At 35.3% G+C, this 26,237-nt stretch overlaps 1 protein-coding gene across 1 annotated transcript; it reads left to right on the top strand.

The window, feature by feature from the left end:
- The first annotated feature begins 757 nt into the window (after nt 1-757).
- Nucleotides 758-25,414, top strand: LOC113724581 (uncharacterized). The gene is made up of 55 exons (XM_072077152.1): nt 758-1,125; nt 2,385-2,534; nt 2,968-3,030; nt 4,143-4,232; nt 4,318-4,377; nt 5,156-5,221; nt 5,315-5,380; nt 5,495-5,570; nt 5,658-5,722; nt 5,963-6,055; nt 6,169-6,249; nt 6,330-6,414; nt 6,512-6,555; nt 6,640-6,702; nt 6,783-6,842; nt 6,959-7,012; nt 7,306-7,365; nt 7,464-7,578; nt 7,665-7,783; nt 9,193-9,399; nt 9,605-9,667; nt 10,471-10,560; nt 10,881-10,940; nt 11,369-11,434; nt 18,279-18,344; nt 18,420-18,495; nt 18,584-18,648; nt 18,775-18,867; nt 18,954-19,034; nt 19,124-19,208; nt 19,299-19,342; nt 19,423-19,485; nt 19,566-19,625; nt 19,708-19,758; nt 19,887-19,946; nt 20,059-20,176; nt 20,270-20,399; nt 21,329-21,575; nt 21,815-21,877; nt 22,029-22,118; nt 22,360-22,419; nt 22,789-22,854; nt 22,937-23,002; nt 23,080-23,155; nt 23,237-23,301; nt 23,527-23,619; nt 23,693-23,773; nt 23,846-23,930; nt 24,026-24,069; nt 24,146-24,208; nt 24,286-24,345; nt 24,435-24,485; nt 24,756-24,815; nt 24,951-25,068; nt 25,150-25,414. The coding sequence occupies exons 2-55, from the start codon at nt 2,409-2,411 to the stop codon at nt 25,278-25,280; spliced, it is 4,383 nt and encodes a 1,460-aa protein (XP_071933253.1). The 5' UTR covers nt 758-1,125; nt 2,385-2,408; the 3' UTR covers nt 25,281-25,414.
- Nucleotides 25,415-26,237: the final 823 nt, after the last annotated feature.

The raw sequence follows: 26,237 nt of genomic DNA on the forward strand, positions 1-26,237 counted from the left end.
GATTGAATCGATAAAATTAAAATTAGTCAAAAATTGAGTCAAAATCAGTCAAAAATTGATTGAATCGATAATAAAAATAAATAAAACTAGACTTTTGAACTAATTTGCCAATAATTTTTCTTTTCTTTTCTTTCCTTATAGTTTACTTTCAATAATATTTTCTAACTATAAATAAACAAAAAGCTAAACCGTCAACCCGAAAGGTTGAACTAGTTGAGCCGATTAAACTGCAAATTGAAAACACTGCCTACGGTTTATTCATTAGTCAGGATTTAAAAAACACTGCTTACGGTTTATAGGCAAGGTGTACCCATCTTTTTCATAGTATTTGTATTTTTCAAATGCAATAAAAATTTTTAAAAAGTACTCTAAAAGATAATCTAAAAATTAGTTTAATTTTTTTTAAATTTTAAAAAATATCTCAAAATATATTTTAGAAACTCTTCTACTCTTAAATATCTCAAAATATTTTCTAAAAATATCCCAAAATATAATTTAAAAATTCTGTTACAATAAAATTTTTAAAAAATATCCCCAAAAACAGCTAATCCAAACGGATTTAAAGATATCCCCACCTTTGAAAACATTGCCTACGGTTTATAGATGTCCCCGCCTTTTTTATATTTGTATGTTTCAAAAAAAAAAGGACATATGAGCGAAAATGCTTCTAAAGTACACTAGTACAATATCCAACATCCAAGAAAGTATAAAAACCCACATGAAACCGTAACAAACAGTTTTCCAGTCATCATTTATTAATTTTGCCATGTTGTTTTCATGGCTGCTTTTCGTTGAGGTTGCTTCTTCCCTCTTTCTTTCTTTCTTTCCTTTTGGCTTTTTTTGATTGGCCCCATCTACAGATTTCAAACAATAGCGTATGAAGAATGGTGGTTGTGGAAGCATGACGCATGTATATTATATATACAGTTGTGCATTTGCTTCCAATTGTCAAGCCATAGAGCTTCTTGACAATTGACAAAACCTTTCCTATAAGAAAGTCATCTTCTCTTATCTACTTCTTGGCCATCTCTTCATCTGAACAACAATCATAGCAACGTCATTCCTTTGCTTGAAGAGCTATTTCTGAAGTTTTGCTGAAACTATCAAGCTTTTTTTTTAGTGGAGGTTCGTTTTTCTCACTATAAATTTACATGGTTTTATTCTCTTTTTTGGGAGAAAAAAGTTTGTTATGGAATAGATTTTTTTTCTTGGTACTTTAACTTCTGGGTTCTTGATTGTTCAATATTACAGTCATGCTGATATTTAGGAGAAAGATAACCCACAACTTATTTTTTGTAAAAGGTGAACTTTTTGTAATTTGTGTCCTTTCGGGGTGATAAAAACATTTAGTATGCTTGGAGGGAGGATTCAGGATTTCGTGCAAATAAGTTGTGAGATTTGAAGAAATGATGCATCTGCAGAACTTCATTTTCTGTTGCTCTTCCCAAGTCCACTGTACTAAGACTGTGGGCTAAACTGGTGTACTAGCAGATGATTTCGTCTGGCTATTGAACTTGTAAATTTTTTGGGTTTTGTATGTTTGACTTGGGTAGAGAAACAGTTTAGTACGGAAAAGGGCATCCGTTTGATTTAAGAAAGTTTGTGGTGTTTGTACTTTAAGATGAACTGAGTTTATTGATTGAATTTAGTGAAGGAATCTTAATTGTTCACCACAGAGTACAGATGTTTTGATCCATCAATTAAGTAAATTTTAATTGGCTTGTGAGATTTGACTACTGGCTTAGTGGATCTTATTTTAATAATTTTTGCTTGACTTTGTGGTGGGCACACTCTGCTTTTAATTTTGTACATTGGTAATCAAGGAGCTCAAAATGCTTGTTGATCATGATTAATTTTTCCCCAGTTGATTAAACTATTAAAACCAGACAGGCCCTTTACGGTTAGGTGTATGGGCACTTGAAATCTTCTCTAATTCAGTATCGGTGGAGGAATAATACCTTAACATGGTTGATAATTTCAAGGTTTAGACTCGCATCTATGTTGGAAAGTTGCTTTCAGTAGTGCTATTGATGTTATGATGTTGTCTGTTTTGTGGGGATAATTTGATAAGAAATTTGTGAGAGAGTTTCATTTAAATAAGTTCTTGGTACTTTATTCTTTCCAACTTAAGAATTATGCTTTGCCTTTCAAAAAAAGAATTGAGTATGCTTTGAACCAATTCAAGAAAAGAAAGGAAGAGGACAAAGGTGGGGTGTCCCAATGTTGCAAAAGGAAAATTAGGTTCTCATTAAAATGAAATAATGTTGCAAAAGCAATGTACTACTATTCTGCAGGCGATACAGACAATGTAGTCCATGTGTCCGTAATTCCATAATTCCATCAGTGGGGCTTCATTACTGACTAAAAATTGTTTCCTTCTTCAGGGAGAGTGATAGGAGATAGGCAGCATGGAAGAAGGCTTGCTTTCTGGAAGAAGCAGAGATGAAGTCACAAGTAGGAGCTGCTCTGCAACACTTATGGTCGTTTTTAGTACTGCAGTTGCTGCCTGCGGCTCCTTAGCCTATGGATTTGCAGTAAGTATGGAACAGATGAAAATATGTACTATTGTACGGTTTGATGAAAATCAATTATGAAAAATTCTGAACAAATTTTGGTTCGTATGTGCACGTCTGTACTACTATTTTGCAAAGTTTATGTAGAAATTAATCTGTGAAGAAGTCTTTCACTGTGATGCTTAACAAATTTGGTTGTCGATTAGGTAATTGGTTGTTCCATTAAAATGTTTGGCAAATCACCAATCTCTATTTGGAGATAATTTTTTAAAGGGAGAAAGTATGTTATTTCTGCGGAAACCAAAGGAGTCTGCCCTTCGCCTGTTAAATGTTACAATTGGGTCATCTGATAACAAGCATGAATTTGTAGCAGAATAAGGTCTAGTGGAGACGTGTGTTCTTAAGGTACTTGCTTTTTAGGCGTTCATGGGTTGACATCAACTAATTTCTGCAGGTTGGGTATTCTTCTCCAGCTGAATCAGGAATTATGCATGACCTCGACTTATCTATTGCAGAAGTAAGTGTGTGCATTTTACTATAGTTGGTTGGTTGTTCCCTTCATTATCTTAAAAGATTTCCAGTGCATCAGGACATAATAGCCGACTGACAAGATTAAAAAAAGGAATCAGTAAGCTGAAGAAATGCATCAGTAACCTGAAGAAATGCCTGCTTAAACAAGTTGCTGCATGTTTAAAGGAAGGAGAATGAGAAAAACTGAACAATACATTGAATATTTACCACAAATTTCATTTTATTGACCTTTCTTTTACTCTTCTAGTACAAATATCTGTATTTTGGTTGATTATTAGGTTTTGAGTGAGCAATTAATTGACGGGGATCAGGAGAAAGTGCATCAGATAACCTAACAGCAACCGATAAAAATTGGCTTTGATGCACGTGTCTTCAGGTGTATTGTGAATTTGTGTCCTTGTGGTGATATCGGTTTAGGAGAAACAAGGTCTTTAAATGAACCACAACCTAACAAGTCTTCCTAAGCATCTAAACTTAGTGTTTCTTGAGTTGGGGACATACTTGAACATAATGCCGATAAGAGGTGTTATACTACTTTTCCTTTTTACTGGAAAGTTTTCACCTCTAGGACTAATTATGTTTCCTTAAAAGCCTGCTCATTTCTCTTCTTCCACGTGAATAATGGGGGAAGGTACTTCAAGAAAGAGGAGTCAGCCTGTTCTTGTTTTCACAAGCCTTTGTAACGTCTTAACTTCATTAAACTGAAGAAGGACTGAATGTTGACACACTTGAGCTGCCTGAATTAAGAAAACCGGAAAGGTGACTAACGTGTGAGTGCTGCAAATGCGACTAGTTTGAATTATGGGGAAAACAACACGATCTTGTCCCAATTCTGTTTGGCTTCAGTGAATGGTTACCAATCTTAAACTGATATTGTGAGCTATTCCCACAACCATGTGCAATTTTCTCTCCATGTTTCCTGCACACATAGATACTTTTCAAACATAATAACTATACTGGGGCCATACATTTGAATCAACTTTAGTCTCAGTGGTTTATTTTTGCACAGAGCATACATTCATTGGTATAGTACCAGATTTTGTTGTGTATTAGAAGGAGTAAGCTGATCTTTTCCTTTTCTTTTTGCTCCGTGTGTAGTACTCTGTTTTTGGTTCAATCTTGACTTTTGCTGGAATGATGGGTGCCCTAATCAGTGGCAAATTATCAGATTTTTTTGGCCGAAGAGTTGTAAGTTTCTTAGTTGTCGAAACTTGTCTCTTTACTTCTTACAGAATTTTTGAATATTTCCAATAAAAATTGATGTTTAATGCAGACAATGTGGATTTTGGAGATGTTTTTCATTGTCGGGTGGATTTTAATAATGGTTGGAAAGGTACTCTTAATTCCATTCTATTTGTTCTACAGCTCGATTTGAATGTATTTTCATCTTTTTCTGTTAAATGGCTTGAATGAGATAGTGTATGTAAATAATAATTCTTGGACTAGCTGCACATCATATTTGTAGGAATTGCGATACTGTTTAAGCCAGAAGTTAATCCAACCTTAGTTTACTGATACTCTTCCAAATGGATTCTGATATTCTTATTTTGGTGGGACTTCACAATCAAAGCTGCATAGTAATTAAATCCATTACTATAATGAATGAGTGATGGTAGTATGTTATGTACTCATGCACTCTGATGATTTTACTACAGCAGATCTAAAGCAGTTTAGCCTACATTCATTACAGTGAGTTAAAGGAAATGTAGCAACAGAAGTAGTTTGTTTTTGAAAATTTAAGTATCAATATCAGTTGGTAAATGATTATCATCTTTCTTTTAGAACATTTTTTGTCTTTTATGTTACACATTAAAATTAGGTTGGGAAAAAAAAAGATGTTAATGACTATCAACTTGTATATACACTGCACAATTTGTGCTTTTCTCAATAATCATTGTGGTTCTCTTTTTCTTAGAAGTACCACATCAGCCAGCTGTAAACAGAACACTCTTTCTGAACAGGAAAAAAATATTGCTAATAGATCACTATACATGTTCACTAGGTGTCCGTAATTTCAGAATGTTCTCATATTTTACTTGGGGATAGTTTTGTTTCTATTCAGTGACTACTCTAGCTTTGAGTGTCTAATCGTATTATGCTCTTTTTGAAAGAATGCTTGGTGGCTTGATGCTGGAAGATTTTTAATGGGAATCGGAGCTGGACTTCATTGTTATGTGGTAATTGTTACAGTTATTGCATGCCCATGCCCTTTGTTATTTTCTCTGTGAATTATGTATACCATTCGTTACCAAATTTTTCTTGCCAAGCAGGCACCAATCTATATAGCAGAGATTACTCCAAAGAACATTCGAGGTGCATTTACAGCTGTTGCTACGGTATGGGAAATATATTGTTTATTCAATATAGCAGATTCATTGGCATATTTTCTTCTTCTTGTTCTTCCTTTTCAATTCATATATTTTTTTAACAATGCACTGATTGTTTGGCAGTTCACAGTAACTTGTGGCTTTTCAATAATGTTTTTCATTGGGAATTTCTTGACTTGGCGTTCATTGGCTATATTTGGTAAGAAGTGTTGGCATCGAATTTTTATCTGTTTCATACGTTCCAACTTTAAGGGATGTAAATAGTTACATTTGGTTACTTTTGCAGGAGTGATGCCTAGTTTGGTCCATATATTAGGTGTATTCTTCATACCTGAGTCCCCTAGATGGCTGGTGAGTTCAACCGAAAATTCTAGTGCATCTGTGTTTCATTTGCACTGTGTTCATTTTTACTTCTCATGAATATGGGGATTGGGGTAACTTCTGGATGTTTCATAGAATTTGGTATGATGAATTTACTGATGTAGAATTACTTAAAATTGTTCTTTCGCTTTTACCTGCACTCTATGCTGAGAGGGTATGAGTTATCATCTGCACATGCATATGATAGACTAATCAATGAAGCATCTGCAGGCAAAGATTGGCAAAGAAAAAGCCGTAGAACTAGCTTTACGGCGTTTGAGGGGAAAAGGTGCTGATATCTTTTCAGAAGCTGCTGAAATTAAAGTAACTTCTTACTCTGGACTATGCTCTTAAGCATTGAGATGATCTTGTTTTTCAAGTTTGTTTGTGTTTACCAGCCAAGGAATTCTTTAACCATAGTGGTCACTGTTTAACAGGACTATACAGAAACTGCCCAGCTACTCCCTAAATCAAGATTTCTTGACTTGTTTGACAGAAAATATGCTCATCCACTTATAGTATGTTTTACTTGAAACTCAAGCTGGATTTGGTTCTTCCTGTTATTTTGTGAAGTTAATAACTAACATTTATTTGCTAGGTTGGTGTGGGGTTGATGGTTCTGGTACAATTTGGAGGGACAGATGGAGTTTCATCTTATGCCAGTTCAATTTTTGAGGCAGCTGGTAAGCACCATATTGCAACTAACATCTGAACTTCTCAACACATCTCTAGAATACTATACTTCAACGAATGATGATTTGAACAATAACTTTTGACTAGGTTGCTCTGCTGGCCTTGCATCTACTGTAATGGCAACAATCCAGGTTTCTTTCTCTTGCAAATGATGCCTATTTATCAGAAAAATGTTACTTCAGTCAAATATCTCAAACTGTGTTTGTCATTTTCAGCTTCCTTTTGCTTCTCTGAGCGTACTTTTAATGGACAAAGCTGGACGGCGTCCAATTCTGATGGTTAGTTCGAATCTGATTGCCAATTCTTTTTGGTTTCAGACATGAGTACTGAATATAATTGTTGAATTGAAACTTTGTAGTTTACTGCTGCTGGATCATGCATAGGATGCTTTCTCGTAGGACTTGGGTTCTTCTTTAAGGTATTAAAATTTGAGTTTACTTATTTTTTCGTTAATATTCCCTGTTAATTTTCATAGCTTTGCTTATGTGGATTATCAATTTATCATACTTTAACATTCTGACTTGGTGGTAGCAGGATCACAATTTATTTAAGGAGTTCTCTGCACCTTTAGCACTGACAGGATTGCTGGTGAGTTTACCTGATCCAAGTAGTTTTTTCCTTTTATCTGCATTTTCTTATAAGGATTTTTAGCCCCTTAGTGATTTATTTTTAGTTGCTATTTACTTCATATGTTCTCTTTTTAAGTTAATCTTGTGTATGGTGGCCTGCATTTGTGTCACTGTTGCATGATTACCTAAACGAATATGAAAATTCCTGCTATCCTTCCTTCTTGATGAAGTTCTTCTCAAACAAAAAGGTTTATCTACTGCCAAGCTTACTAAGAATATGCATGGTTAATCTGTTTTTTTCTCAATAACCAGATATACTCCGCATCGTTTTCAGCTGGAATGGGCGGTACACCATGGGTAATCATGTCAGAGGTAAGATTTGCATTTAAAGCCTTTTGAGGAATGCTAGCCATGAACTCGACTTTCTATGCATGACTATAGCTAAACTGGGAGGACTGTTTTTATTTCAGATCTTTCCCATAAACATCAAAGGTACAGGTGGAAGCCTTGTGACCTTAGGCAACTGGTTTAGTTCTTGGATCGTTACCTACGCTTTCAACTATCTATTTGAGTGGAGCTCATCAGGTGATGCATCCCATCTTTTTGATTTTCTGGTTTCCTTAAACATCTTTTTGAACAGCTTCTCTAACACTTAGATTACATGCTTCCAGGAGTATTCTTTGTATTTTCAATCGTTTGTGCCTTAATCATTCTATTTACTGCATTATTGGTGCCTGAGACGAAGGGACGAACCTTAGAAGAAATTCAAGAATCTATGGCGCTACTCAAGTAGAAGATTCCCAGAGAAGTAAAGCAAAGTTCCTAGAAATGTTTGTTTCACAGTGCAAACGAGACACAAAAGGAAAAGAAAAGCATTAGATGTGGATCTTCGGTATAGGTATTTTAGAAGATCAAGGACATTACAATATAGTTGGGAGGTCAGGGTCTGGTCCAGCACATTTGCAGTTGAAGGATGCCTTCAAAGGAGATGTCTCACTGGATTCTACAGCATCCATTCTTCTATCAGAATTGGAGTCCATATGCATATAATCCCTAGGTAACTTGTGTAGAGATAGTCCATTCTTACAATCAAATTTTGATTTACTGTTACAACTGGTATAAATGTAAAACGTTCTCCTCACCTACTAAGGTTTTGAGGATACATTCTTGAGATGCTGAAACTGAAAGCATCTCTGTTATTATCATTGTTGTTGTATATACTGTATTGGATTAGTGGAAAAAGGAAATGAAAAACTTGGGTGAAGTCTCATAGAGTATATGTTCCAATTTCTAGTCCCACCGGCATCTGCATCGATGTAAAACGTTCTGTAAATGTCAAAAGGAACATGATATCATTGCAAATTATGACTTCAAAGAAACAAAATGGTAGTTTAGTTGTTCTGCAGAACACTAACTAGTGGAGACAAAGTGATAAGTCTGCTAGAGTAAGTGCAAAATCTTGAAAAGAACCTAAGTAACAGTGTAATGAATGACAAGCCAATGAAAACAAGTGAAAAGCCCTGATAGAAAAGCTAAAGAATGTTCTGATCAATGGTAAGCGGTAAGCCAACAAGAATCAGTGCAAAAGCAAGAAACAAAGCCAAAAAGCACATTGTTGTGGGTCATTGAGTTAGATCCACTGCCATACAGAATGAAGCGATCAGTGACAGCATAGCTCTGAGAAATTTTTGATAATTAATTTCCCTATCCAAACTAGTTTTTTACAACTTGGAGTTAAGAAATATTGTGACCCTACAAGAAATCTTTCTAAACGGGAAAAGAACTAGAAGTTGCAGCTGTATAGCATAATAATGTGCTGGACAAGCAAATAACAAAACTTATTAAGAAGCATTTGTCATTAGTTCAAAAAAGACAAAAAGAACAGCCAACTGCTTGTTGCACAATGGATCTCTAAACTAGTACAGACAAAAAAACCACGCAATCTACAGCAAATCTTGCATTAATTTTTGTTGAAATTCTTTTGAAAAATGAAATTATCTTTTTTTTAAAAAATTATTTTAGTGTTATTATATAACAAATTGCAAATTGTCTATTAGAGATTCCTTCAAGTACATGTTGCAAAAGGGGGATCTCTCTCTTGAGCAGCAATATTTTCTCATGCAAACTGAGGGTAGTTGAAATGTTGAACTGAATAAGAACAATCCGCTGCTAGTTGATCTGCCATTTGAGTTCATTTGATTTTGTCGCCAAAAGATGAAGGCACCAAACACAGTTGATTTTGATGAAGAGGCCACTTCCCCTTTACTTGAAAGTGGAAGTTGTGACACTGAAAATAATGTAGATGCTGAGAATGAAAAGAGTAATACTCCTGCAAATGCTCTCACACCTGTGGTCATATTCAGCACTTCTGTTTCTGTCTTGGGCTCCTATGTCTTTGGAACTGCGGCAAGTACAAATCCAGCATAATGCATCCCCAATAATGATTGCTATAAATTCAGACTGACAGATTTGAGTTCATGTTTGACATCTTTGCATGGCATCATTGCTTTTATAGTTCAACACATGTATTGTATTACTGAACTTAGTTTTTCAAAGAATCAAAATTTCAAATTATTATATCCACTAACATAATACGTTAATTTCTGAACAGGTCGGATTTTCATCTCCTGCTCAATCTGTAATTATGAATGATCTAGGCCTTTCCATAGCTGAGGTAGGTTGCTTGATCTTCTTAATGATGTAAAAGAAAGAGTCTCTTTCCAAGGGCTATAATTATCTTTACTTTGAAAAAAAAAAACTTTTTCAGAGTATCATTTAATTGCTTGTGTGCAAGATTATAGCAACCTGTTATTTTCTATGATAGAAGCACTCTTCTTAAGACATTCATTCTAGTTTTGGGTGATTTTAAGAAATGCTTATTACTATTCATGTGATGCCTGAACTTGCAAATGAGGCTAATGCAGGTACATCCTGCTCTGCTTAGTAGTCTAACAATTCATGGTTTATTTTGGATCCAAAGAAATTGGCAAAGAAACAACAAAGAAGAGTGGAAAGATATGGCAATGGACTCAGTAACTTGTAGACTAAATAACGCTTGAGAATTGGCCAGAAAAAAAAGATAATAAAGAGTAAAGACAGATGTTCAATTCAAAATGCTTGTAATGCACTATCTGAATCACTCTTCAAAAATTATATGTCTGCTTCTTGACTTGAAAATGCTTCTGATCACACAGATAAAACTAGGTTTTTTATCTCATACATTCTGGCTCTTCTAGAAATTTTGCATTGCATACTTCTCAGGAGTAAATAGGAACCAAAGTTTGAAAGGGTGCAGAATATGAGTTACTAGTTCTCTGGTTCCGTAGCCTTGCCAGCAACCTGTTTCTGATGTTTCAGTATCTCATCACACACCTTGTGATTCCTCACTTTGGTGAAGCTGCTGCTTTTTTTGCACTAGTGGCCATCCCTGTGAAGGATCAAACATGAGAAATTCTCTTCTTTTTGGTTGTTTTGCAGTACTCCTTGTTCAGTTCAATACTAACAATTGGAGCAATGTTCGGTGCAATACTGAGTGGCAAGATAGCAGATGCCATTGGGAGGAAATATGTAAGTTCTGTAACACTAAGTTTCTACAGACAAAACATCTAAAGAACTTCAAATCTTTCATAGACTGAGGATCCACATAAATTTTCTCCTTCCGTTCTCCTTTACTTGGTGCTATGGTATTCAAAAGCATGTAAATAAAATTTTTCGATCACATTATGTCTTGTTACTTTTGGTCTTTTTGTCTATACACACTATGAATATTCTGCTTGCATTCATGTTAACTAGCTGAAAAGTTACAACAGGTTTATCAGCTGAAAGTAAAAGAAAGATAGATTTTATTTCTTTTTGTTTCTAACGAAATGAGTTGAGGTAAAATGCAGACGATGTGGTTCTCAGAACTGTTTTGCACTGCAGGATATCTCGTACTTTTAACTTCAGAGGTACTTTTTCATCTATTCTTTGTCTCCAATAATTTCAGTCCTTTTACTTTTGGAAGTCACAATCAGATTCTTTAAAAGTAGGTATCCCTGGAGTAAGATTGTTGACATCATTACAGAGCAAAATCATGAAATTCATACTTGATTTTTTTTTTCTTGTTATTGATGTATTCTTCTCTATCCTGTGGAATGACATTATAAGCGGTTTCCAAGTAAAGAGCCTTATTGAAGTGAAGTCACTAGGTTACTGATAATACTGGATCTATTTTTTCTTTCGTAAATAACTGCTTGTCCATTTTAATATTATACTTTCTGTCTAGATCAAATCATCATCTATTAGGCAAAACCTATAATGATGAATGGTGTGATGATATGCTCCACGATATCAAATTTTCCTGAGATCAAATTAAGTTGGTTGTGGTTGTCGACAGAGTGCTTTGTGGCTTGATATTGGAAGGATTTCAACAGGATTTGGAGTTGGGATTTTATCATATGTGGTAATTAAAGTAATCTTTCACTTCAAGTAGTTTCTGTAACAACTATTGGATACTCAGGATGGTTCAGTTTCTGAATCTCAAATAGGTACCAGTATATATCGCAGAAATAACGCCTAAAAATCATAGAGGAGCATTTACAATTCTCAATCAGGTAAAGAAAAATGGTTGTACTAATAAAACCTTCACTCCTGTAGACAGCTTCTGATGCTAGATGGTTTAATTCTTCAGGTTATGATATGCTGCGGCCATTCAACAATGCTTGTAATTGGAAATTTCGTATCCTGGAGAATGTTGGCTTTGATTGGTAACTCTGTTTGCCCTATTTCCAATGGATGAGATGTATGTCACCTTAGTGGACTTTCTTACCTTCTGTGTTATTATAGGAAGCATTCCATGTCTTCTACAGCTGCTAGGCCTTTTCTTCATTCCAGAGTCTCCAAGGTGGCTGGTAAGTGTTAAAAAATGTAGTAACGAATGGTAACAGAAATATATGCTTTTTATCCTATGCTCAATCAAATGGTCGATGCAATAGAGGAAATTTAATGACTCTTTAACTTTCTCCAGGCTAAGGTCAATAGGTGGAAAGAATGTGAAAGTTCTCTGCAGCGCCTTAGAGGAGCTAATGCTGATATTTCAGGAGAAGCCATTGACATTAGGGTAGCATTGAGATTCAACCTCATCACTGTTTCGTTTTTCTGGGATATGTTCAACAACAGAAAAACTAACATCTAATGCATTTCAGGTCTATACAGAAACCCTGAAACAATTCTCGGACTGTAAACTGACTGACTTGTTCAACAGAAAATATGCTCACGCAATGATTGTAAGCCATTTTCTCAGTCTGTAGCATTATATATTCATAATATTGGACGTGAAAGTAGTCAATCCTTTAATTTTTCTTCAGGTCGGGCTAGGACTGATGGCATTTCAACAGGCTGGAGGGGTCAACACCATTGCATATTATGCAAGTTCAATTTTTGAGTCAGCTGGTCTGTAAGAAAGTCTTGCTATTAATTAAATCTCCTTGTTGATGCTTTCAGAAAGACAACAAAGTAATTGGTACATCAATAACTGAAATCTGACAGGTTGTTCGGGTGCCACGGGGACTATGGCGATGGCTTCAGTTCAGGTTTTCCTACACTATGCATGGAAACTGTTATGTTTTGGGATTTTGTTTCATACATTCCATGAAAATTTGGTCTATCTACAGCTTCCAATGACCATTTTGGGGAGTCTGCTAGTGGATAAATCAGGAAGGATACCGCTCCTCATGGTGAGCAATTGGAGGTTTTTAATTAAAAAAATTGTAGAGTATCAATATCAGCTCAAACCAAGTCTACTGTTCTTCCAGGTTTCTGCAGCTGGATCATGCTTTGGTTGGCTTCTAGTGGGATTGTCATTCCTATTGCAGGTTTTGCCTTAAATTGTCCAGTTCTTTCAAATTATTGAGCTTTTAATAAATTTATGTACTCAAAGAACGTACTTGGCAAAGCAGGACCTTCAACTCTGGAAGGCCAGCCCAATTTTGGCATTAATTGGTGCACTGGTAACGTTTCTTTTGGTTTGTTGGCATTTGTAGACAAAATGCAACATATATTTATTGTAATGATATATGGGATTCTGCTATCAGATATTTGTAGGATCCTTCTCACTAGGAATGGGAGGAATTCCTTGGGTGATAATGTCAGAGGTAAGCCATTCAACTTACAGTTAAAAAGTGAAATCCAAATGACCTTAAAAGTAAAAAATTTCTAAGGAAAAACAAAAAACCTAGTTAAATTAAGTGATGCCCAGAGAATTAAAAAAGCTGGTCTCATGGTCTCATTTTCATAGGTCTTTCCCATACATGTCAAGGGTCTAGCTGGAAGCCTGGTGACAGCAGTGAACTGGCTTGGTTCTTGGTTGATTTCCTATTCCTTCAATTTCCTTGTTCAATGGATTACCTCAGAAGGTAATAGTCAGAACTTGAAGATTATTTGTCTTCAGAATCCCTTTTGATGTCTAGGCATAGGTTGAATTTTAATGTCTTTCTTTTGTTTTCAGGGACATTTTTTATGTATTCCATCATTGCAGGTTTAACTCTGATATTTGTGAAGAAGCTTGTTCCAGAGACCAAAGGGCGTACGCTGGAAGAAATTCAGGCATCCTTGGTTTTGTTTACAAGCAAGAATTGAAATCTTGAATTCTCTCTAATTCATCATTCTAGGATGAGTTGAGTTGATTTTTTTCTCACAAGTCTCCATATGATGCTAAATTGTCTGACAAAGGATGCGAGTACAAACAACTGGAAGTGTTTATGTGATGACTACTTTAACCACTTTCAATTCTTTGGACATCAGATATAATATATTTGTGAACTCATGTAATGTCAAGGGAATGTAATATTTGTTGCATTTGAATTTATAGTTTTTGGTACTTAAATCTCATATATTAAAGAATTAATCTTGTTGGTATGTCAAGGGTAAAAATGTTACATCAGAAATATAATTAATTATACACAATTTCATACCATACTTGAATAGTATTGGAAGTCTATGTCATTTTGTATAACAAGCTTAGAAGTTCTAGTCTTCTAGACAACCCAATGGCAAAAGAGAGGGTAAATTTTACTTTGCACCCTTCAACTATGTATACTTGGATTCTCACTTTGATCTCTAAAGTATAATCTGTAAAGTGTAAAACTTTTTTATATTTTAGTCCCTAAAATGGGATGGATGTTATATTTAAGTGGAAAAGATTTTATACATTCGGGATTAAGCATTCAAGTGAGACAAATATTACTTTAAGTGAGACAGAATCTATACCTCATGGATTAAAGTGGCTCGCTTTGAAGTTTAGCAACCAAAATGAGAATCCAAATATAGTTGAAAGGTGCAAAGTTGAATCAACCCAAAGAGAAGTAGATAAAGTAATAAAAATGGGATCAAGGATCTCACAAGTTGAAATCTGTCCGGTTCAAATTAGTTAATGTAATTTTTACCGTATTTGGTGTAGAGTTATAGAGTTTTGATGTAATCAACAATTTAGTTGTATTAGTTGACAAAATCAAATTATAATCAAAATTGTACAAGTTTAGACAAAAAATTTTAAGAATTACACGCATAATTTAAAATAAATAAAACTCAACTTGTGAAGCCCTAGTCCATAAAAATGGTCATAAGAGGCTAAGGAATCTCCTATAAGTAATTCTAGTCACACAATAGAGAGATTACATAGCAGCATTCCATTCTCTCATTCAGACATTGAGTGATCCTTTTAAGGAGCATGAGAAACCTTTCATACTAATTGTCTTATGCCGATAATACAAATGAAAGAGAAAACCTAGCGGACTTGTACACAAATTTTAATGTTCTTGCTTTGGTAGACAGTTGGTCCTGATCCAACCTCAAACTAAGAATTGCTAAAAAAACCTGCAACAAATGAAAAATGAGGCTTTGGTAGACAGTTGGTCCTGATCCAACCTCAAACTAAGAATTGCTAAAAAAACCTGCAGCAAATGAAAAATGAGTGAGTCAAGAATAAATCACATTGCCAAATAAGTCTGCTATATATAAAATTGACATTCAAGATACTTCATCTGGATTTATCTGTCACACATGAGTCAGCAATCAATAAATTATGAATGCCAAACAAATTTAGTTGTAGCAAAAGCCAGGACAAACTTCACGTTACCACCTGTTATTTGTCCCTGTGCCTATCTCGGCTGTAAAGATCGAGTACATTAGAAAATCAAAATATTCACTACAAAGTACAATGTACCAACATCCCCTAGAAAAAGTTTAAATGCAGCCATCGTCCAAGCTTCTTCTAATTTCTTCCAAATATATAAGCAGCAGCAAATAAAGAAGAGCCTTGTTGCATGAAAGCTTTTTAATAGGACTGCAAAGGAATATGTGGGTATTTTTAATAGGATCATATGAGAAGTTTTAAGTGATAGGAAAAAGGTTAAATCCAGTACGGGCATCCCATAGTACAATTTTGTACTCTTTTTAGAACGTGTTGTATGTTTGTAATCGTGGTTGTATTGATTTATCGAGTTAGTATACAAGAACAAAATTTTGGGGTATAACAAAGAAATGTAAATATATATCAAATCATGTAAAATGAACAAAAATCGTAGAATTGTACCAAACTCTCAACTGCACTGGCCCAAATTCGTGTTTTTGGTAGGAGCAGACGTTGAATTTGCAGTGATAGGGGTGAGTTTTAGATTTTGTTTATAGATGAGACAATGATGGATGTTGGAGGGGATAAACCATGGTTGGTCTGAAAGAGAGATTCCTGATAGCTGGAAGTAGTTCCATAAAAAAGCTAGAATCCAAAAAGCCGCTTGCAAAGTGGGTAAAACCAAAATGAGTTTTTGACCATAATTCACGAAGAGACAAATTTATACATAGAAATTCGCAAATAGAATAGTGTTAAGAGATTCCTTCAACCACATGCCCAGAAGGGGAGATATTTCTGAAATGACAGCATTTTCTCTGAAGTACTAGTTGAACTGTTGAACTTATAAACAACGATCCATTACTATCTAGTTGATCTGCAAATTGAGTTGACATCATTTGGTTTTTGTGGCCAAAAGATGGAGGGACGAAACACAGTCGATTTTGATGAAGAGGCCATCTTCCCTTTACTTAAAAGAGGAAGTTGTGATACTGAAAATGCTGAGACTGAAAAGATTGGTAGTCCTGCTCCTGCTCATAATCTCACACCTGCGGTCATATTCAGCACTTCGGTTTCTGTCTTGGGCTCCTTTTCTTTTGGAACAGGAGTAAGTACAAATCCACTATAATGCACCCTGGATAAAGGTTGTCATAATTCCAGAATAAGATATTGAGTTCATATTTTTGCTCTCTTTGCATGGCAATGTTGTATAATTCAACAGTTGCATGGTGTCACTGAACTTAGGTTCAAAGAGTCAACTTTTGGAGTTGTTATCTGTACTAATATGATGCATTCCTATCTGTGCAGGTGGGATTTTCATCTCCTGCTCAATCTGCAATAATGCATGATCTAGGCCTTTCCATAGCTGAGGTAGTTGTCCTTAATCTTCTTAAAAATGTTAAAAAAAAAAAAAAAATTATCTGCCTTCAAGGACTGACTCTCCTTTTTTTATTTTCCAGAAGGGATCTGTCTCCGAGGATTATAGCTCTTTCTTTATTTTTTTTTTCTGTATACCCTTTGAATATTTGTTGCAAGATTTAGCAGCCTGTCAATTGTCTTTGACAGGAGTGCTCTTCTTTAGACATTTATTCCAAATTTGTGCGACTTTTATGATGCCTGAACTCGCAAATGAGGCTAATGATGCTACATTCCACCCTTCTCTGCAGTCTAAACTTTCATGGTTTATTGTGGATCCAAAGAGGATGGCTGAAAAAGAAAGAAATTACAATGGACTAATTAACTTGTAAACTAAGTTATGCTAAAGAAATGGCTGGGAAAAAGTCAATGAAGACAGAGGTCAATTCCAAGTGCTTATAATTAATTATTTGAAATACTCTTCAAAATACCATAAATCTGTTTCTCTTGAAAACCCTTCTAGCCAACAGACAGAAGTAGGCTTTTTACCTTGTCTATGGTGGCTTTTCTAAAAATTTTGCATTTTACTGAGCTAATACTTCGTGGAAGTATTTTATTTTATGACAGCCTAATTTTGAAAGAACGCTGGATCGAATTTCTGTTTATGACTTTATAGTTCTCTGGTTCCAGACATCTTTCAGCTCTCTTGTTACTGATGCTTTCAGTATCCCATCACAGTTCACACACCTTATCACTTCTCATTGTAGTGAAGCTCCTGCCTTATTCACACTAATGGCATCCCAAAAGGACACTCCAACATGAAAAATACTCATTTTTGTTCTGATTCTGCAGTATTCCATGTTCAGTTCAATACTAACACTTGGAGCATTGTTTGGTGGAATACTGAGTGGCAAGATAGCAGATATCATTGGGAGGAGATATGTAAGTTCAGCATACTAAGTTTCTAGGGACAAAACACATCAACTCCAAAATCTTCCATAGACTGAGGATCTACATAAATATTCTCTTTGTATTCTCCTCTACTTGGTGCTATGTTGTTCAAAAGCATGTTAATTCATAGATGACATTAAGTCATGTTACTTTTGGTCTACTTTTTTATACTCGATATCAGAACTTCTGCTGGCATTCATGTTAACTAGCAAAAAAGTTAGGTTACTTGCTGAAATTAGAAGGAAGATAGTTTTTGCTTCTTTCTCCCTAACAAAATGAGTTGTACAAATGCAGGCAATGTGGTTCTCACAAGTGTTATGCGCGGCAGGATATCTTGTAATTTCATTTTCGAAGGTACTTTTTCATCTGATCTTTGCATTTGGAACCCATAATCAGGTACTTTTGGTTTTGGAGGAGGTAGCCTTGGAATATGATCGATGAAATCATTACAGAGCAAAACCATAAAAGCTAATGCTTGATTGAGTTTTTTTTTCCTTCTTTATTAAGTTTTCTTTATTTATCCCACTGGAATGAACTTATATGCGATTTTCAAGTAAGGATCCTTGTTAAAATGAAGCCACTAGTTTGCTTATGTCGTAGTCATAAATGACTGATCGTCCATTCATCATCTCTTTGGCATAACGTACAATAATGAATACTGTGCTGATATACTCCATGATATCAAATTTTTCTGACTCTAAGTTGGCTGTGGTTGTCGACAGAGCGCTTTGTGGCTCGATATCGGAAGGATTTCAACAGGATTTGGAATTGGGATTTTGTCATATGTGGTAATTGAAGTAGATTTGGGGTTCAGATATTTCAAATAACAATTATTAAATCCTCAGGAGGTATTCAGTTTCTGAATCTCAAACAGGTACCTGTATATATAGCAGAGATAACACCTAAAAATGTTCGAGGAGCATTTACAGCTATCAATCAGGTGCACAAAAATGGTTTTCTATTAAAGACTTCACTCCAGCTGACAGCGTCTGATGCTAGATGCTTTAAACTTCAGGTTTTGGTATGCACTGGCCATTCAACGATGTTTGTAATTGGAAATTTCATCCACTGGCGAATCTTGGCTTTAATTGGTAACTCTGCTTGCCTTCTTTCTATTGGCTGATCTGATCGTTTGATTGTCACCTTAAATGGACTTCCTTACCTACTATGCCAATACAGCAACCATTCCATGCCTGCTACAGTTGCTAGGCGTTTTCTTCATTCCGGAGTCTCCAAGGTGGCTGGTAAGCGTTAGGGAAAATTTAATGAAAAATTATAAAACATTTGTACAGTTTGAATTCTAAGATTAATGAATTGCCTTATGCAATGTAGAGAAAACTGAGTGACTCTCTCTCTCTGACATTCTCCAGGCTAAGATCAATAGGTGGAAAGAATGTGAAAGTTCTCTGCAGCGCCTTAGAGGAGCTAATGCTGATGTTTCAGGAGAAGTCGCGGAAATTAGAGTAGCATTCACATTCAACTGCTTCAATGTTTCCTTTCCTATGAAATATGTTTACTGACAGAGAATTAACTTTTGATGCATTCTCAGGACCATACAGAAACCCTGAAACAATTATCGAACTCTAATTTGACTGACTTGTTCGACAGAAAATATGCTCACGCACTGATTGTAAGGCTTATTCTCAGTTTCTACCACTATCTATTCATAGCATTCGACATGGAAATACTCAACCCTTTTAACTTTTTCCCCCCCTTCAGGTGGGACTAGGAGTAATGGGATTGCAACAAGCTGGAGGGATCAATACCATTGCATATTATGCAAGTGAAACTTTTGAGTCAGCTGGTCTGTAAGCTTGTCTTGCTAGCAAATTATCTCCTTGTTGAGCTTTTAGAAAGATGACAAAATCATCAATATATAACTCAAATCTTACAGGTTGTTCTGCTGCCGCGGGGAGTATCGCGGTGGTGGTTGTTCAGGTTTTCTTTCCATTCAGTAAAAACTGTTCTCTTTTGGGATTCTGCTACATACATACCCAAAACATTTGTTCTATCTACAGCTTCCAATGACCATTTTGGGGAGTCTCCTCCTGGATAAATCAGGAAGGGTACCATTAATCATGGTAAGAAATTCGGAGATTCGAATAATATATTTATAGTGTATCTCAATAGCAGCTCACACCAAGTCCACTGCCATTTTCAGGCTTCTGCAGCTGGATCATGCTTGGGTTGGTTTTTATTGGGATCGTCATTCCTATTAAAGGTTCTGCTTAATTCATCCAGCTTTTTCAATATGTTCAGGTTTAAAACAACTCTGTACTGAATGAATGTACTTTGCAAAACAGGACCTACGACTATCGAAGTCCAGTCCATTTTTGGCATTCATCGGTGCACTGGTAAGGAAATTCCTGCAGTAGGAAAAGCCTTTCATTATGTCTTTTTCCTTTGGTGGCATCACAATGTAAAAAAAAGTCAAAAAAAAGGGACATATAATTACCAATAATATTTGGGATGTTGCTATCAGGTATTTGAAGGATCTTATTCACTTGGAATGGGAGCAATTCCTTGGGTCATAATGGCAGAGGCAAGTCATTCAGCTTCAGTTGAATTTGATAGCCAAATAACCTGTAGAAGATTTTGAGTAATGCCCAGATTAAGGCTTTCCTGGGCTCATGGTCAGATGGTTTCTTTTTCAGATATTCCCCATAAACGTGAAGGGTTTAGCTGGAAGCCTGGTGACAGCAGAAAGCTGGCTAGGTTCTTGGATAATTTCATATTCTTTCAATTTCCTTGTACAGTGGATTGGCTCTGCAGGTAAATAGCTGAAACCTGAAGATTATCTGCTTTCAATATCGCTTCTGATATGTAGTCTTATATTGAATCTTGATCTCTTTCTTTTGTTTTCAGGGACATTTTTTATGTTTTGCATCATCAATGGTTTTGGTCTGGTATTCATTAAAAAATTTGTTCCAGAGACCAAAGGTCGTACGCTGGAAGAAATTCAGGCATCCTTGGTATTGTTTACAAGCAAGAATTGAACATTTGAATTCATTTATTATTGTTATTGCAGGATTTGTTATATTTTGTTTCCAAAGTCTATGTTGTACTGTGAAGCTAAATTTGTCTGACGATACAAAGAATTTGACAGAGGCCTAAGTGACTACTGCTTGTCATTCTTTGCATCAGATATAAATGCCAGCAGCACCTTTAATAGATATATTGAAAATGTTCGGATTTTAATACATCCATCTCTAGATCCATCTGTATCTATTTATATCAGCATCTATTTAACTACGAGCCCATTTGGATTGCATTTTTTAGAGCGTTTTTGGAGAAAAATTATTGTAGAACCTTTTTTAGAATGTGATGCATGTGAATAAAAAAGAAAGATTCGAAATTGCGAAAAAATAATATTCACAAAAAACGTAAAAATTTTTCTTTGAAAAATTATAATTCAAATAAGACGTATGCGATTATAAAAATCATCTGTTCTTCTTTTAAAAAAATGCCTATTTTTATCTGTGATGGACAAACATGCAGAAATGTCAAATGTTTTGTTAATATATTACTGCATACATCAAAACTTAACCCTTAGGGTGTGCAGTGGACTTTTTTCATTGAATTCTTGGATTTTTTTTTTCATTTTCATTCTTTTCTTTTTTTTATTATTTTTATGACCAGAAATTTGTTAGTGTAGACTGTAGATGGACTAAAAAATATGGCGTCTCCAAATATGTTTTTTAAATTGTCTCCTATCAATATATCAAAGCATTAAAAAGAAAAATCTTTGAAGAATCTTTTCTTGATTGAATTTCAATCTTGTGTCAAGTAAAAGCAGACAAAGAAAAGGAAGGCCGTCTCTTATTTTATCCGAAACAAGACAACACAACCAAACAAACAAACAAAATACTTGTGCAAATCCTCTATTATTGAGTTGAAGTTGCTACCAATGCCAACTCTCTAAAGTTCTTCTGCATGTTCAGTTCATCTCATTTCTTTTCTTGTGTCCATTCATTTGATGGAGCCACAAAGCATAGTTGATTTTGATGAAGAAGCCAGCAACCCTTTACTTAGAAGAGCAAGTCCTGACACAGAAAGCCGTGAAGATGCTGAGGCTGGGAAGATTAGCAGCCCTGCTTCTTCTGGTGCCACAGCTTTGGTGATATTCAGCACTTTGATTTCTGTCCTGGGTTCCTATGTCTTTGGAACTGCAGTAAGTACAGAAAACTGTAACTTAACAGGATTACTCACAGAATGTTATGGTAAATTCAGATCACTAGCTAAAATCCTGAATTTCTTGAAGGTTGATAATGAGGATACATAGTCTTTGATATCTTTGATTTAATGTCCATAATTGATTTTATAACTCAAAAATTGGTGTGTTTGATCTTATTTTCTGATATGACTCCTAGAAATGATTGTGCTCAATTGTTGAAAGAAGTTCGTATGCAGGTGGGATTTTCTTCTCCTGCTCAATCTGGAATTGTAAATGACCTAGGCCTCTCAATAGCTGAGGTAATTTCCGCAGCTCTTTTAAGTATGCGATAAACTTCTGCCTTTAGATCTTAACAGTTATGTTCCTTTATGTCTCTTTTTCTCAGTTTCAACATAAACAGTTGGAGTTTGTGTTATTTCCAACCCCTTCTTTATGGAATTCTTGTTGCAGTATTCCGTATTTGGTTCAATATGGACAATTGGAGCAATGCTTGGTGCAATAATAAGTGGGAAGATAGCAGATTTCTTTGGAAGGAGAGTGGTAATGTCTCTAGCACTGTGGTTCTTTAGATAATCCATCTCAGTGACTCAAAATCCCTTTCATTCATTCCCTCCAGGGTCTTCATTAAATTTTTCCTCACATCCTCCTTTCGTGGTCCTAAATAGTGAGATCCTATAGTATTCTTCAATAACCTCATCTCTTGTTTAGTTGTTCGTCAATTTTGCGTTTCCTGGCTGAAGCAAAAGAGGAATTTGTAGTTTACTTTGATCTAGTTCTGCAGGCAATGGGGTTCGCAGAATTGTTTTGTCTTGTGGGCTGGACCGCAATTTCATTCTCACAGGTACTGAACTGTGTATTTTATTTTGCATTCGTTTTGATCCTTTTACATTTGGTGGTCATGGAAGAGAATGAGCTTCATAAATAGATAATCACAGAGATTTACTTCCATGGAATATGATTGATAACTTCATGACTGTGTAATATCCTCAAACTACATATGTTTTTGATTTTATATTTATCCTCTCGAAGAAGAATTTGCTGTTTTTAGATTCTGAACACAAGTCATTGTAAGTTTTGCATATGGTATTATTATTCTTGATTGGATGATCATCATCTTGACATACCTAACAAGGATAAATCCTAGGCATCTGCGTGCTCTATAATATATAACTTTCTAAGATCCTAACTAGATCTTTTTGGTCATTGACAGAATGCTTGGTTGCTTGACATTGGACGGTTTTTAGCAGGATATGGAGTTGGGATTCTGTCATACGTGGTATTGACCATTGACCAAATATTTTGTTTATGAATCTGCTCTTGGACTCTAAGATAATATTTAGGTTCTGAATCTGACACAGGTACCTGTATATATAGCTGAAATAACACCTAAAAACCTTCGAGGAGCATTTACAGCAGTCAATCAGGTAAAGCAAATTGGTTGGAGAATAAGATTTTGCATTCAATTTGATGGTTTTGATGCTAGATGCTAATAAAACTTCAGTTGATGATATGCTGCGGGGGGTCAGTGATGTATGTTATTGGAAATTTCACCTCCTGGCGTACACTGGCTCTGATTGGTAATTCTGTTTGTCCAACCTCCATTGCCTCGTATGATTGTTAGTCAGTTAAAAAGGACTTTCTATACTTTGTCATTTCAGGAACCATTCCATGTATACTGCAGTTGCTAGGCCTTTTTTTAATTCCAGAATCCCCCAGGTGGCTGGTAAGTTCAGACACAATTCAGTAAATCAACTTCTTGCTATTAAGGAGTGCATTAGTAATGCTTTTATGCAAAATATTCTGTTTTCTTACGAGAAAGTTTAGGGATCTATTTAGGAGTAGAAGACTTGTGTGAAACTTCCCCTTCAATTATGTTCCTTTAACCCCTGTAATCTTATCAATTCATTCAATCAGGACAAAAACTGAACTAGATCTGGACTTTCTGCAGGCTAAGATGGATAAGTGGAAAGAATGTGAAACTTCTTTGCAGCGCCTTAGGGGAGCCAATGCCAATATTTCTCAAGAAGCAGCTGAAATCATAGTAGCATTCAGACTCTCTTTTATGTACTTTCTTTCTTAAGGGATATTTTTGACAAGGAAAATTGCGTTTCCAGGAGTATACTGGAATGCTTAAACAATTGTCTGACACTAGGATGATTGACTTATTCCAGAGGAAATATGCTCACGGACTCATTGTAAGATCTTCTACTGTTATTTGATTTTTATATTAGACTCAGAAATTCACTAAAATTATAAAATTCAATCAGGTTGGAGTGGGTCTAATGGTATTGCAACAATTTGGAGGGGTTAACGCCATTGCTTATTATGCAAGCGCAATTTTTGAGTCAGCAGGTTTATAAGCTCTTTTTGCTACTGATTCCATCTGCTGATAATTTAAGAAAGGTAATTGAGGGTACAGAAATTAATATATGATAAGACAATGACAGGTGTTTCTAGTAGGACTGGGACTTTGGCCATGGTTGTTATTCAGGTTTTCATTTGATTCACTGTTGTTCAATGTTGGATTCTGCTCCACGCATTTGTAAACATTTCTGTTCCATCTACAGGTTCCAATGACCCTTTTGGGGACTCTCCTAACCGATAAATCTGGAAGGGTACCACTGCTAATGGTAGGAAGGTTGTCGTCAATAAGCTTTTAGGTTTCTGCTGTTAATATCTGCTCATACTAAGTCCATTACTATTGCAGATTTCTGCAACTGGAACATTGTTGGGTTGTTTCTTAACAGGATTGTCATTCTTACTACAGGTTCTATTTATCTTAATACATTTTACTCCGAATTAAATTGATTGATCTATAAAAATTTATGTACTGAAAGAATATACTCCACAAAACAGGACCTTCAACTCTGGAAGGACAGTCCATTATTAGCATTAATCGGTGTGCTGGTAATGCAATTCTTATGAAATTGAAATTTTCCAGTTTCATTGTTTTCTTTGTATACTGAATATATTCTTAGATCTGCTAAAAGTTTTACCACTTCAAACCTGCCTCTAAAAGCTCAAGAACTATATACAATCGGAGACTTACAAATCTTCCTGAAGTTCCTCTAGCTTAGTAATAGCAGACTAGTACCAGCCACTGTGAGGAAATGGTTACAAATTGGAAAAAGGGAAATACCATACAGTACTAATATATGATATGCATCCTCCTATCAGATCTTTACAGGATCTTTCTCATTAGGGATGGGCGGAATTCCTTGGGTTATAATGTCAGAGGTATGTCATTTATCTTTGAAGTCTTACAACTGAATGCCACAAAAGGCAATAACGAAATTTTCAGGAATGAGGAAAAACAGATTTGTACTAAATGTAGCCCGGAGTAGATTCTTGAATGAATATTTCCTCTGTCAGATATTTCCAATAAATGTGAAAGGTCTTGCTGGAAGCCTGGTGACAGTTGTGAACTGGCTTGGTTCTTGGATTATTTCCTATTCTTTCAATTTCCTTACAAAATGGATCAGCTCTGCAGGTAATAAAGCATGCAAAAACTTAATCATCCCTTTTAAGACTTAGTCGTCTATTGATCATATATGTATTTTTTTCTCTCCAGGGACATTTTTCTTGTTCTCAGTCGCAAGTGGTTTAACTATCATATTCGTTGCAAAGCTTGTTCCTGAGACTAAAGGGCGTACCCTGGAAGAAATTCAAGCATCCATGGTTTTGTTTACAAGGAAAAGCTGAAATTTCAAATCCATTCTTCATGGTTGTAGAGGTGTACTGTTCTATATGCCTGTTGCTTTGATCTGCATATCTACATCTTGTTTTTGAGTTAATTGCTGACAAAAGCACAGAAAATAAAAATCCATACTTCTCCATATGATTGTAGTGACTATTTATCAATCCCCTACAGATTAAAAATGCTTGGAGTTTTGAGTACAGGTGACTTTTCATTAGCATGTTGTTCTAAGAAATGCAAGTAGCAAATTACACCAGCTTCAAATATTGCAGTAAACTTAAACTGCAATTTGAGCTGATGTTTGGCCCTGCAAAAAGTATTAAAGTCATAATAGCTTTGGTTGGAAAATATTGGATAATAGGAATGTGGAAGTAGGTATAACACAAACCTTTTGCAATGAACCTAAGAAAATTTTCCTATTTGTTTATGGATTACAAATATTGGAGTGGATGAAGTGCCCAATTTGTTGGCCATCATACCTTCATGGTATCACACAAAAAGAAAGAGTGTACTTCACCAAATGGGAATGTAAATGGCTTTGTCAAATTTGTCAATTTGTTATGTTGAGATCTGGCATCAGGTATTCATAGGGTTTTGCCACTACTCCTATGTATGACTGGAAGGGGGATTTGTTGTCTTAAACAGAAAATTACTTATTTGCATCATAAACATATTTTTTAATACATTTTTTTTTTATCTATTTAACTATCTTTTTATCACAAACACATCACGTCACAAAAAGTGTTAATAGTAATTATTTCAAATAAACTCCTGTCCAAACGCACACGAAAATGTACACTCGAACAGAAGAAAACTATTTTGGTTGAACCAATATCATCATATTCCCCCCTTCAAAATCTCAAAGTATTGCCTTCTTTGATACTTTTTTGCCTCAAATTCTTGGTTTTTATGATTCAGCTAATTGCTACAAATAACATTCTTGGACTTGATTGTTAGCAAAT

The sequence above is a fragment of the Coffea arabica genome, chromosome 2c (assembly GCF_036785885.1).
Source record: "Coffea arabica cultivar ET-39 chromosome 2c, Coffea Arabica ET-39 HiFi, whole genome shotgun sequence".
Taxonomy (NCBI): Eukaryota; Viridiplantae; Streptophyta; class Magnoliopsida; order Gentianales; family Rubiaceae; genus Coffea; species Coffea arabica.

Coding starts and splice junctions, on each gene's coding strand:
- LOC113724581 (XM_072077152.1), top strand. CDS start 2,409: ATGGAAGAAGGCTTGCTTTCTGGAAGAAGCAGAGATGAAGTCACAAGT. Junction 19,947..20,058: donor CTTGGGTCATAATGGCAGAG/GCAAGTCATTCA, acceptor TTTCTTTTTCAG/ATATTCCCCATAAACGTGAA. Junction 24,209..24,285: donor GAAGGGTACCACTGCTAATG/GTAGGAAGGTTG, acceptor TTACTATTGCAG/ATTTCTGCAACTGGAACATT.